Source organism: Oryzias latipes, chromosome 7 (assembly GCF_002234675.1).
Source record: "Oryzias latipes chromosome 7, ASM223467v1".
NCBI lineage: Eukaryota > Metazoa > Chordata > Actinopteri > Beloniformes > Adrianichthyidae > Oryzias > Oryzias latipes.
The window spans coordinates 28,405,286-28,419,437 of NC_019865.2; the positions used below are offsets into that span (position 1 = coordinate 28,405,286).

At 40.1% G+C, this 14,152-nt stretch overlaps 1 protein-coding gene across 2 annotated transcripts in view; it reads left to right on the top strand.

Moving 5' to 3' along the window:
• Positions 1 to 3,624, top strand: part of LOC101164536 (cryptochrome-1) — a 46,184-nt gene extending 42,560 nt beyond the window's left edge. For both annotated transcript variants that reach the window (XM_023956986.1, XM_023956987.1), the window contains exon 15: positions 50 to 3,624. In XM_023956986.1, coding sequence (XP_023812754.1) covers positions 50 to 58 — 9 coding nt within the window. In that variant the 3' untranslated portion in view covers positions 59 to 3,624. The remainder of the gene's footprint in view (positions 1 to 49) is intronic.
• The last annotated feature ends 10,528 nt before the right edge of the window (positions 3,625 to 14,152 follow it).

The window sequence follows — 14,152 nt, forward strand, 5'->3', positions numbered from 1 at the left end:
CCTTTTGGTCCAGCTCTTGAAACCTCTGTCTGTTTTGCGTGTCTTGCAGACTACCTAACTGTGAGGTGGACTCCACATTCGATTCTACATCTGGCCACAAAAAGGAAAGCCCAAAGTCGCCCCCTCGTGCCCCGAACGTTGGCGGCAGCTCCAGACACGACCGACTGGCCCTCAAACCCGGCAGAACTCTGACCACTGCAGGCTCCTCTGAGCTTTAAACAAAAAGGGGAAAATGCGAATTTTGGCTTTTATAACACAGTCTCTAACAGGTCTATATTTGAAAAAAAAATTCAAAAGGTAGTTTTTAGAGGCACACGTATGTGCGTCATAACATTAAAAGAAAATAGATTTGTTACAAAGGCTATTATAAAATGAAAAAAGCATCATTTTTGTCTTAAAACTGCTGCCACCAGCCAGTATAAACTATATGGACACTAAAGAGCAGCTATAAATGTAAGTAGAAGAATGTTTTTGCTTTATCTGCTGCAAACATCCAGCTCTTTGAAGCAATAAACCACAACAACTAAATCAGGGTTTCTAGATTTTTCACATTTCTGAGAACCCAAACTTGTATTACAGGAGAATCGGTCCAAAACGGCCGTTTTTGTTTCTGTTTAGGAAAATGAATTCGCTGAGCTGAGAGAAGCACCTGGAACGCCTGACAAACAGCCTGTCGTCGTTTCCATGAACAAACTGCACATTTCTATCGCCATGCGGGTTGTTGTGAATGAACTTGACAGATCAGTTTCTTCGATCCGTTAGTGTGTGATGTCGTTTTCAATCCGGTTGGGTTAAAAAAAACTATAATAAAATCAATTCCAACTTTTTTTTTATCAATATAATCTGTTTTTCTTTAGGATTTCTCTGTAGCTTAATTGACACCACATGTTTGACATGTTTTATAACGACATATGAATAAGAAAAGAAGATATTATGTGGAAATGAATCAGAACTGGTAAATGGATGCAGGGCAGTGATACCCACTCAGCACAAGTTTAGACTGTTGGGCAAAGGAAGGGTTCTCCCTGAACGGGTCATCAGTCTATTGCAGGGCCCGATTTGCACAACAGAAAAACTCTCTTCAACTGGAAGGCTCCATAACTAAATCAGCTTCCATTCTTGGTCACATTTACGGCGTGTAACCAGGGTTTAGCTGAACAAACCGCCACCGCTCACTCAGGCTGTAAAAGGATCTCTGCCTTTCTCAGAACGACATAGGAGTTTGTGTTTGGCCTGTTTTTGTTTCCTTCTGTCCATGACGTCCATCATCAACCGCTCAGAGTTTAGTGTTTATCTTTCCTGCTGACCGTTGATTTTGGATCTGCAAAAAAAGATGACAAATAAACAACGGTAAGCTGAAAACAACTATTTTATTTGATAATAATTAGACAGCACGGTTTAAAAGTGAAGTGCAGTCTTCTACCATTAAAGTGACTTTCAGAATAAAATGCTTGTAAGTGTAATAAACGCAGACAGAAACAAAGATGTAGGATTAAAAAATGAGGAAAAACAGTTCAGAACTGCTAGCAGATCCTTTATTTTTTAGTTAACTTTTTTCCCTTTTTGTGTTATGTTTTATTTATTGTGTTTGTTAATTGATTTATTTCAATCACTTTCATGAATCCAGTTGATTTCTTTATCTTTTTCCTTGTGTTGAGGCTGAAGTGCATTCAACGCCACTACTATTTGCAGAAACACACCTCACTTTTGCTGGACGGCTTCTAAATTTGTGTTGGACACAACTAAACCAACTGAGCTGTGGTGGTGCCAGGTTCACGGCTCATTAAAAGGAGGGAAAACCCCAGAGGATCTCCGTGGAGTCTCCTCCACGCTCTAAAGCTTGTTAGTTTGGTTTGTAATACTTTATATCCCCCTTAAAAAAATGTAAATAAAAAGACAAACATGAACGAAAACAGCAAATGAAGTTAAGTCAGCCATTTATTGATATTCATGTCAAAAAAATCTTAGAAAAACACAAATGAAAGAAGTAAAACTTCTACCTCTAAACATTAATATGTAATTATTTATACTCTTAAATAAGACGTATATTGGCTTCTTTTAAAGCCCTGTTTAGTTGCTATGGCAAGAATATAAATATGTACCTTAGAGACAAAATGTTAGATCAATCATAGGCAGAAAGCTCAAAGCTGTGGGTCATTCAGCTGGAGTTTTACTAAGATAATACAAAGTCATCGAGCCTGATTCACGTCTGTTTGTGAGTCACTCACAAAAAACAGACAGGTTGCATTTGTTTTTGTTGTTTTTTTTTCTTCTCTCCTTCGTCATTCGCATTTTCTCCTTTCTGTTTCTCCCACATTTGCTCCCTGTAAACTAAAGAAAAGAGGAAGAACTTTTTGTTGTTTTTTTCTTGACGTGCGACCTGCTAGGACAACCAAACGGAGCGTGGCGCGGCATGGCACTGCACGGTGTGGGGCAGTACGTGCGATCTACAAGGCCAGGGACCCCAGGCAACTTGTTACAAACACACTTTTCTAAGATTTCTTATAAAAACCAAAAACTTGAAAACAAATGGGTTAAAAAACAAATCGGATCCATGAGTTGAGTTGAAAAAATAAGAGCGTTTCAATGAGCCTAATTCTGTCGTTGCAGCAGAATCGACATTCCTCAGAGTTGAGATGAACGTTTTGATTCATCCGCTGGACAAAGACTGGAGCTGGATCTGTGAATCAGACAGCTGTCAAAGATTCAGAGAAGCTAAATGTCCATGAAAGATGAAGGCATTGGAAAGATGAAAAGGGTGTCATGTTGAGGTCATGTACACCCTACACTATTATCTTTAATTTTGCTGAGTGAAAATGAACCAGAGAATGTATGACTCCCCCTCCCATGTAGGATACTCTCCCTGATGTCCATGCCCCCCCCCCCCCTTAACAACTGCATCCAACTTTAAGTTCTCAGTGTCTCTTAACAAAAAGCTTTTTTTTAAATCAGGAGGTTCTCTTTAGCAGAACTCCAGGCGTTTAATATGAAAGAGCTGCAGGAAGTGCAGCAGAAAAATAAACATGATCAGTTTTAAATCTGAAATGCTGTTATTCTGTAGTTGTTCATAGCACCAAGATGACTGTGATGGTTGGACAGGCGAGAGCAGATACAGTCTTGGACTGCCTTTTAACCCCCACCCTCCCTCCTATCCACCCACCACCAAAGCTTCACATCCGTCTGTCACGACAAACACCAGAATCCTCGGTTCTCTTCTTTGCTGGTAAACTCTGGTTTGGGTGAAGCCTCAGCGACATTTGTCTGTACAGTCCTGCATTTATCTTTGACCGCACCGCCTGCAGCCTCACAGCTGATGCAGAGGGTGGGGGGCGAACATAAACGGGAGGAATTTTTCAAAAAAGAAACAAATGTTTTACAGTTTGTGTATTATAAATCTGTATGTTCTAAAGAGAATTTCAACCTAACTAGTTTTTTTGGAGCTTTTATCACTAAAATGACAAATTCAATCCTTTTTTTTTGTTTTGTTTCCCTTCTGTGACATGAGGGTGAAGACCCTCACTCTGTCATGTCTGTATTATGATGCTGTCTGTTCTTGTGTTGTGAATGGCTTTTTCTGTGCTTGACCACCTTCATCAAAAGAAAAATAAAACTTTTAATGCTTTACTCCTGTCGTCACTCGTGTGTGTGTGTGTGTGTGTGTGTGTGTGTGTGTGTGTGTGTGTGTGTGTGTGTGTGTGTGTGTGGTGTGTGTGTGTGTGTGTGTGTGTGTGTGTGTGTGTGTGTGTGTGTGTGTGTGTGTGTGTGTGTGTGTGTGTGTGTGGTGTGTGTGTGTGTGTGTGTGTGTGTGTGTGTGTGTGTGTGTGTGTGTGTGTGTGTGTGTGTGTGTGTGTGTGTGTGTGGTGTGTGTGTGTGTGTGTGTGTGTGTGTGTGTGTGTGTGTGTGTGTGTGTGTGTGTGTGTGTTGGCACAACAGAGCATTTGTTAGAATTTAGGGTGGGGGGCTTATTTAATAGTCACATAAAGGCACCCACCTCAGCTGAGTCAAACCTCTTCCACGCTTAAACCCTTACCCCTTATCTCTCCTTGTTTTGGTTCCTTTTTTTAATTCCAAAATGAAACTGGAGAGGCTGTTTTCTTTGAAGACAGTTGTCACACAGGGCAGATCAAATATCCAGCGAAAAACAGGAACACTAAAGCAGGAAATCAACTGTGAGACCCAATTTTACTGAGTTTTATTCTTTGTGTGGGAAATGCTGTCAGAATAGTGCTGATTCTGGAAGCTGTTAGATAAACTTCCAGGCAATGTTCTTTTATCTGTAGAGCTGTAATCTGGTGGAGGGAGGTTCTCTGTTGTTGAGGAAAATACAAATTAGTGTGATTACGGAGTTATCCGTTGCTTAACCCTTGTGCTATCCTAGGCACGTTAACGTTGGGAGTTGGGTCATCTAGACCCACTAGACAGTGCTCTGAACCTTTTGTCTTCAATGATTTGTGATCTTCACTGGTGTCCATGGATTACAGAAATCTTTCCACCTTTATCCACCTTTGTCATGGTAGGAAGAACACGTCAATGTAAGGGTGGAGTCATCTAAGATAGGACAAGGGTTAAATGGCAGAATTGTTACCAGGAGCTGATTTTATAATATGTTTTTAATACTTGTTATTAAAAAGTATATTTTTGGGAAGAGCAGTGTGCTATTATCACAAAATAGGTTTCAAAAACCTGTAGGAAAGGTTACCTTCAAATTTTTTACATTTATGACGGCTTATTCAACGATTTGAGCAGTTACCGTTGAAAAATACAGTTTGAATTACATGTAAAGGATGAAGATGTGTCTATTGTGGCCACTTTGACAACGACCACTTTGAATAGTTAGTGTTTAACCCTTGTGCTATCTTAAATGACCCCACCCTTCCATTGACGTGTTCTCCCTACCATGACAAAGGTGGATAAAGGTGGAAAGATTACATGTAATCCATGGACACCAGTGAAGATCACAAATCATTGAAGAAAAAAGGTTCAGAGCACTGTCTAGTGGGTCTAGATTCAATTCAATTTTATTTGTATAGCCCAAAATCACAACAACAGTCATCTCGATGGGATTCGAAGTAAAACACACAATAGGAAAATACGAAAATGAACTAACAAACTGACTAAGCTAAACTGGCATCCCTGCCCTTAGACCCCCCTTCGCGGTAAGGAAAAACTCCTTAAAAAAACGGATTCCGGAAATGAAGGAGGCATCCTCCCCCAGGACGGACAGGCGATTTACCAGAACTCTTAGAGAAGAATTAACTTATCTAAATCTACAACTCTATATATAAAAGTCCAGCAGACGAGCTTCATCCAGCCGTGGTTGTGGGGACAGTCAAAGGCGCGAGTCGAGCCGGAGACAGGAACCACAGCCAGGTGTAGGAGCAGGAGCAGAGACGAGGTAAACGGTCAGGCACAGAGCAGAGACGAGCCAGAGATGAGCCAGAGGCAGGATCCACAGCCAGGTGTAGGAGCGGGAGCAAAGGCGAGGTAAACGGTCAGGTACAGGAGCACGGATGAGCCAACTGGAGTCTGGAAGCACTCCCACTCCCCAGGAGGGGAGAGGGAAAGAGGGACAATACATGAATCGCACTGCACCAAACAGAGGCATGGAGAACTAAATGATAAATTATGATCAAGAATAGAGGAGAGGAAGGGTAGAAGTAAAAACAGGAAAGAGGACAGAACCCCAGTGCACCATAGTTACCCCAGCTTCAACTTCTAGCAGCCTTTTAAAAGAAATAGTTATTAAGTTTAATTTAAACAAACTAACATTAAGTTAAATAATCTCTGAATACTAACTAGTCTGACAATAAGCCTGTCCAAAGAGGAATGTTTTCAGTCTAGCTTTGAATGTAGAAACTGAGTCGGCCTCTCTTACATGAGCTGGGAGTTTATTCCATAAGACAGGGGCTTGGTGGCTAAACGCTCTACCTCCAACCGTACTTTTACTAATTCTAGGAACCACAAGCAGTCCTGCATTTTTCGAGCGAAGTGTTCTCATCGGATGGTAAGGGACTATGAGGTCCTTAATATAGGACGGGGCCAGTCCATGTAAGGCCTTATAGGTTAACAGGAGGATCTTGAACTTGATTCTGGAATCAACTGGGAGCCAATGGAGCGAAACTAACACAGGAGTGATGTGATCTCTTCTGCTGGTTCCAGCTAACAATCTAGCTGCTGCGTTCTGAACAAGCTGGAGACTTCTTAAGGAACTCTTAGGACACGCTGCTAACAAGGAGTTACAGTAATCCAGCCTCGACGTAACAAATGCATGGATGAGTTTTTCAGCATCACTCTTAGAAAGTATATTTCTGATCTTAGCAATATTCCGCAGGTGAAAAAATGCAGTTCTACACGCCTGAGATATGTGAGCCTTAAATGATAAATCCTGGTCAAGTAAAACCCCAAGGTTTCTAACTGTGGAATTAGGGGCTATACTTATGCCATCCAGGGAGACTATCTGAGCAGACAGAGTATCTCTGAGGTTTTTAGGACCAAGTATAATGACCTCAGTTTTTTCTGGGTTCAAGAGGAGTTAATTAATTGTCATCCAGGTCTTCATGTCACTGATGCAGGCGTTCAGTTTCTCTATCTGGTCATTCTGGTCAGGCTTCATGGATAAATACAACTGCGTATCGGCGGCATAACAATGAAAATTAATGCTGTGTTTCCTGATTATGTTTCCTAGGGGTAACATATAAAGCGTAAACAGGATCGGTCCCAAGACTGAGCCCTGTGGGACTCCATAGTTGACTCGAGTGCACTGAGAGGAATGGCCATTTACATTAACGAACTGATACCTATCGGACAGATAGGATTTAAACCACTGGAGAGCAGATCCTCTGATCCCTATGTCCTGCTCTAGTCTATGGAGTAAAATAGATGACCCCACTCCCAATGTTAAAGTACCTAGGATAACACAAGGGTTAAATATTCTGGTAGTAATTGTCCAAATTATGGAAGCGATTGTGTACCATAAATGAAAACAAAAGTCAAAACCAGAAAATGATTTTTCATTTTCAAAATGAAGCTGCATTTTTTGACTCAAAATTAAAATGAAAAATCAATCCACCACAAGGCTTTTTCATTTCCTTCCTCAACACAGCTTTTTCTGTCACTTAATCAAAATGATCATAAAAATGGTATTTGACATTTCATTTAAAGAATGTTCTATGCTAAATGTGTTGCATAATTCATTTAGAAATGTCTAATTTGACAATTAAAATGGATTAACAGAAATGCTTTTTAATTTTCAAAATGTAGCTGCATCAAATGACTCAAAATTAAAATGAAAAAGAAATATTTCAAAATGCTTTTTCATTTTATACTGGAAACCGCTTATTCTGTGTCATAATTAAAACGAAATTGCAAAGAAGGGATTGCATTTGCGTTTTCACACCCACCCTGGGAGATTTGTCTTAATATTCATTTAGAAAAAGCATTTTCAGCGAGGAGGCGGGGCGATGACGTCACTGCTTTTTCCGTGTGTCCGGCTGCTGAAGTTGGCTTGCGATTCACAGCTTCTGATTCACGAGGGCACTAAAGGAACATTCTGCTGCATTTTTCTCATTAAGATCCAGGAATCCAGGGTTGAGCAGTCAGGTCCAGCGGTTTTTGAACAGGACCCGGTTTTGCGTAATCTTAATGTGAAAAATGCAGCAGAATGTTCCTTTAGCTCCCTCGTGAATCAGAAGCTGTGAATCGTAAGCCAACTTTAGCGTCGTCTAACCGCACGGATTTAAAAACATATGATCGAGCAGAGCAGGCCTTTAAATATAATCATAACTGTAATGAAAGCACATTATGAAGATAGTCTCCTGCAGCTTCGCGCTGAGTGAGTGTTTTTGGTCCAACCAGCAACATTTAGCATGGAGAAATCTGCTCTCTGTTGATGGGGCTCCAGCTGTCATCAAACAGCAAATTCAGCGCGAAGCTCCAAATAAATGTGTAAATATGTGGGAATTACATCAGTCTTTATTTTTGTTCTGGACATCACTGGAAACACAAATTCATATGATGGTTTCTCAGATCGCAGCAGCATTTCCGCCTTCAGCGATCGTCGGGAGCTTCGCGCTCCGCTGTGCGAAGGCAGCTGGCGGTCCGCAGAAAAAAGCTTGTCCGCGGTGCGTCAGGAGGAGAACCGCAGAAGGCGGACATGCTGTTATGTAGTCCTGAGAAGCTGTGGAAACTCATCAGAAGTTCACAACCAACTCAAAGCCGTCTTCTCTGCCGCTAACACAGTCTCCTCCTGGATGTCTGTGTGTGTCTGTCAGCGGCCGGACACACGGAGAAAGCAGTGACGTCATCGCCCCAACTCCCCTCTGCTAATGCTTTTCCTAAATGAATATTGCTACAAGTTTCCCAGGGTGGATTTGAAAATGCAAATGCAATCCCCTCTTTGCATTTTCCTTTTAATTATGACACAGAATGAGCGGTTTTAAGTATAAAATGAAAAAGCATTTTGAAATATTGCTTTTTCATTTTAATTTTGAGTCATTTGATGCAGTTACCTTTTAAAAATGAAAAAGCATTTCCGTTAATCCATTTTAATAGTCAAATTAGACATTTCTAAATGAATTATGCTACACATTTACCAGAGAACTTTTTGAAAATGAAATGTCAAATACCATTTTCTTTATCATTTTAATTAAAGGAAAAAACGTTTTTGGTAGATTGCTTTTTCATTTTAATTTTGAGTCAAAAAATGCAGTTTCATTTTGAAAATGAAAAACCATTTATGGTTTTGACTTTTCTTTTTATTTATGCTACACAATCGCTTCCATACTAAATGTCCAGTGTCAGTGAATGCACCAAGCCTGAAGCTCCCGACCTCATCATTCTGATTGGTCCTTTATCAAGCCCCACCCCCATGCGCCAGAAAGGGACCAAAAGTAAAAAATCTGTTCAATTTTATTTATATTACAACACAATTGTCTCAACAGGCTTCACTAATTGGAAAAAAAACATTAAATCAGTTATAAAATGCAATAGTTGATTGCTAAATCATAAGTAAACAGAAAAATTAAACGGGGCATCCCTCCCCTGGCTTACCCTCCTTTTCGGAGAGGAAAAACTCCGGGGGGAAAAAGAAGAAGGAAGCCACAGAGATGTCCACATGAAGTAGGGATTCACTCCCAGGATGGAGAGGCGATGTACCAGAACTCTTAGAGAAGAATGGGCTTATCCAAGTCCACAATTACAATGATTAACTTCAAGCAGCCTACTAACAACTAATTGTTATTTTCATTAAATTTCATTCAAACATGTTAACAGTAAGGTACATGCTCTTGGTACTTATGCCAATAAGCCATGTATGAAGATTCTGATTTAAAACAGGAAAAAAAAAGTTGAAACTGAGGAAAAGATCTGTACCACAGAGTACTCGGGCCACTTAAAAAACTAATAAATGGAGATTTTAAGTTGTACATTTACTATTTCTTTCTCGTGCATTTATGAGATTTAAAGTCCCACACTTAAGAGATTAAAATCAAAGTGAACATACAGATTGTCAGAAGTCAGAGCTCTGTCTCCCCTCTGGTCACCAGCGGTAACCAACTCCAGAGTTCCAACCACTACATCCAGCAACCCCAGCACACACTTCCTGGATGCCACACACCTGATGGCATAAATTATGTGGTATTATTAAAACACATGTAAAAAGAGGCGTTTTGACTGCTAAAACTGTTATTTATGCAGCTTTTCCTGGTGATTTATGATCCTTTTTGCTTGCCATAGTCTCAAATCAGACAAACATGCTGCTGGACTTGGACTTTGGTGAGCTTAGTGGAAAAATCCATGGATAAACAAATCCTTTGTGATAATCTGATGTACACATGTGGCAGGTTGTCCTTGTTAGGAGACAAACAAAATAAGATTTCCATCACTCACTGGTGGTACAGTGGAATAATGCTGGGCTTGCAATATTTTTCCATGGAATCACTTGGATTCAAATCTCAAATACATTACTATGTTTTAAAAAAAAGAAACTGCAACCACGCCCCTTTTACGCCAGTCTTGGGACAACACAGGACAGCATAAATTACGTGCTACTTTAAAAACGCACATAAAAAGCGTTAACTGTTTTCTTTATGCAACTTTTATTGGCAATTTATGATCCTTTTTGCTTGCCATAGTCTCAGATCAGACAACATGCTGCTGGTTTTGGTATTAGGTGAGCTTTAGAACCAGACGATGATTGTCAGAACACCTTGTGCTATCCTAGGCACTTCTCTCATCTAGACCCACTAAACCAGGGATCGGCAACCATTTTTACTCAAAGAGCCATTTAGGACCACCCCTAATGAAAAAGAAAGCACCCGGAGCCACAACCCGTTTTGACATCATTATATCTATTATGCATGTAGATATTATATCAAGGGTGCTCATTACGTCGATCGCGATCGACCGGTCGATCTTCAAGGACATGAGTGTAGATCGCGGTCCAGAAAAGAAAAGAAAAATTACTTCTTAAAAATCCACCAGCCAATCAAAATCCTCACTGAGAAGTACGGGACTTGATTGACATGTAGATTGGCCAATCGGATATCCTCTGAAACATACATCACTGCACATGCGTGTTTAAATTCACTGAGCGCAAACTCTCTGTCATCAGAAAGTTGTTTTCTGCCCCGCGGCGCGTCAAGTTCCCGACAGAAGATCACTCCGGACAACCGGAGTGTTTATTGAAGCCGCCCCGCGTGCCTCTCCCTGCTATCAGCTCTGCAGTTCTCATCCAATAAATACAAGCTCATTAAGGAAGCTGTTTTTTACGTGGCATGCGCTTCGTTCGGAGCCAGCAGCCTTTTAAATGCCATGAAAAATGAACAAACTAAAGTAAAATTTAATTTTTTAAAATACTGGTTGTTTCCCAGAGTCACAGGGAGCCACAACAGAAGGATGAAAGAGCCACATGTGGCTCCAGAGCCATGGGTTGCCGACCCCTGCACTAGACAGTGCTCTGAACCTTTTTTCTTCAATGATTTGTGATCTTCACTGGTTTCCATGGATTACATGAAATCTTTCCACCTTTATCCACCTTTGTCATGGTAGGGAGAACACGTCAATGTAAGGGTGGGGTCATCTAAGATAGCACAAGGGATAAATGGCAGAATTGTTACCGGGAGCTGATTTTATAATATGTTTTTAATACTTGTTATTAAAAAGTATAAGATAGCACAAGGGTTAATTCTGGCTCCAACCAAATACAGTCAATTGAGTTGCCATTTTTTTGCAATACAGCGTGAACTCATCAGTTTTCTGTGCAGTTTTTTCTGATGCCATCAATCTGCCAGTTTCAAAATACTAAAACTGTGTGGTGTAAAAAGAAATTCAAAGGAAAGAAAAGTGAGAGTCAGAAAAATCAGACAGAGCTATAACTGAGTAAACATGTTTATCTTGTCTGTGTTTTATAATCATGTTGACCTTCAGTAAGGGATTCCATGCAAAGCAGTAGTCTGTGGTCAAAGCAGAGCTGCAGTAAACAGGAGTCAGGGAACAGCAGGAATATGACGGAGTGGCTGCAGGGTTTCCTCTGTGTGGGCGTTACTGTGGGTTTCCCTCACCTGAGTTCAGAGGAATCTCTCTGTGATGGAAAACCAAATGAGACGAAACATTGATGATGCCTGTTTGAAACACTGCTATTCTGCTTCTTTCTCACCTGAAACTGAATCATTTGCATTTTTATAAACAAACATTTCATAGAAACTCAATCAACTGCAATTTGAAGAAATCTGTAATTAAAAATTTATTGTTTACATTCTTTCCTGAGATTTTTTGATCTGTTCCAATATATTCAGTATGAAATCAGTAACACTTTTTTACAGTTCAGTTCAATTATAGTCTATAAAGGTCTTTCTGCATCAGACAGAACAGAAATGTGTCACTTTTTTCTTTTTATTTAGACATTAAATTCAGTCAAATACAACATACTTTACAACAACTGTGTCTCTGTAGTTGATTATATTTGTGTTAATAAAGATTCTTCACATTCAAATCTCCATGGCCGGCATTGAATTAAACTTTTAACATTATTGGAATAAAAAACCCAGCTGCAGTAATAATTCTAGTCATGAACTCTTTCAAAGACAGTCATAAGTTTAACTGCAGGAAAACAGTTCTGTCAGAAATATTCTTAGAGAAAAGACGTAACGTCAATAAAAGTGTGATGTTCTCAGTCTGAACATCTTCCAGTGCAGGATTTTCTTCAACCCAACTTTCCAAATGTTGAAATGAAATGTCATGTAAAACATGTTACAGAGTTAACTTATGTCATTGACATGGTAAATAATGGTTACAGCACATTTACTGTAAAAGAAAAAGTCCTTCACTCAAAGTGAAGTTAGTGCTGCTGCTGCTGCCTCACACATGTGCAGCCAACAGCCACATCCATGACACATCTGCAGCATCCTATAGTTGAATTTTGAATGACAGAAATCTGAATGTAAATTGGCTTGGAGATCATGTTCTCCAGGGTGCATTTGCCACACACAGCCTGTGGGATAACTCTTGGTCTTCTGTCGTCCACAGCTTCACTGAAATGAAAAAAGAAAAGAGGATTTAGAAAATGTTTTTATGAGTTTAGACATTTCTACTACAACATTCTTCCAGATTCATGATTTGACTCTAATGCTTTGAGTTCCTGGAGTCGTTGACATTTGCTTGTTGTTCTTACCTTTTATCAAAAGTCCATGGTGCAACAGAGGTATTGCCCAGGTCCGACACTGGTTTAAAATGCATATAATGACATTTTTGGGTGTGAGTGCAATGATCAGGGCAGGGGTGGATGGGGGAACTGTGTGCAGCCCCCATCAGTCCCAGGAAGAGCTAAAGAAGAAAGAAACAAAAAAAAACCATGTTTGTTTGCCTTCATGAGACATGCAGTCCAACCTCAAAACTGCTACGCTGTCATGTGTTGAGTGTTAACATTGATCCTAAACCATAGCAGTCACTGTGTACTCACCAATAGGTCCGTGCAGTGCATGCTGGGTTCTGGAGGAGCAACAAATGTCCTGAGAGCTGGTTGGAGTAGAGCAGTGTTTCCTCTGTAATCTTTGGTGAATCCGTCCTTTGCCACAGATCCTGTCTGACTGACTCCAGACTCACCTGTGCTCTTTTATCTCTGCAGAGTTGGGATCATTTGGGAGATTTTGCATAGCTGGAAAGTGGTAGAGGCGTAACAGGTATTTGTTGACTGCAACTCAGCTTACTTTGCATGTTAAACAGTTACTCTGTCCCATTTTTGGCTGCATTTTTGTTGACAGGATGCATGTGTGATGTGTGTCACATTTCAGCTTTGACAGGATGAACTCTCTGCTCATCACTTTTCTCCACTTATTATCATTAAAAATGGAAAGAAACATCAAATAAACACCGAGGAGAATCCTGCACAACATCTAAAACTGCACAAGAAAGACCTTTATAGACTATAATTGAACTGAACTGTAAAAAAGTGTTACTGATTTCATTCTACTGAATATATTGGAACAGAGCAAAAAATCTCAGGAAAGAATGTAAACAATAAATTTTTAATTACAGATTTCTTCAAATTGCAGTTGATTGAGTTTCTATGAAATGTTTGTTTATAAAAATGCAAATGATTCAGTTTCAGGTGAGAAAGAAGCAGAATAGCAGTGTTTCAAACAGGCATCATCAATGTTTCGTCTCATTTGGTTTTCCATCACAGAGAGATTCCTCTGAACTCAGGTGAGGGAAACCCACAGTAACGCCCACACAGGGGAAACCCTGCAGCCACTCCGTCATATTCCTGCTGTTCCCTGACTCCTGTTTACTGCAGCTCTGCTTTGACCACAGACTACTGCTTTGCATGGAATCCCTTACTGAAGGTCAACATGATTATAAAACACAGACAAGATAAACATGTTTACTCAGTTACAGCTCTGTCTGATTTTTCTGACTCTCACTTTTCTTTCCTTTGAATTTCTTTTTACACCACACAGTTTTAGTATTTTGAAACTGGCAGATTGATGGCATCAGAAAAAAACTGCACAGAAAACTGATGAGTTCACGCTGTATTGCAAAAAAAATGGCAACTCAATTGACTGTATTTGGTTGGAGCCAGAATTAACCCTTGTGCTATCTTATACTTTTTAATAACGAGTATGTATTGCAAAAAAAGGCAACTCATTTTGGCCGTGAT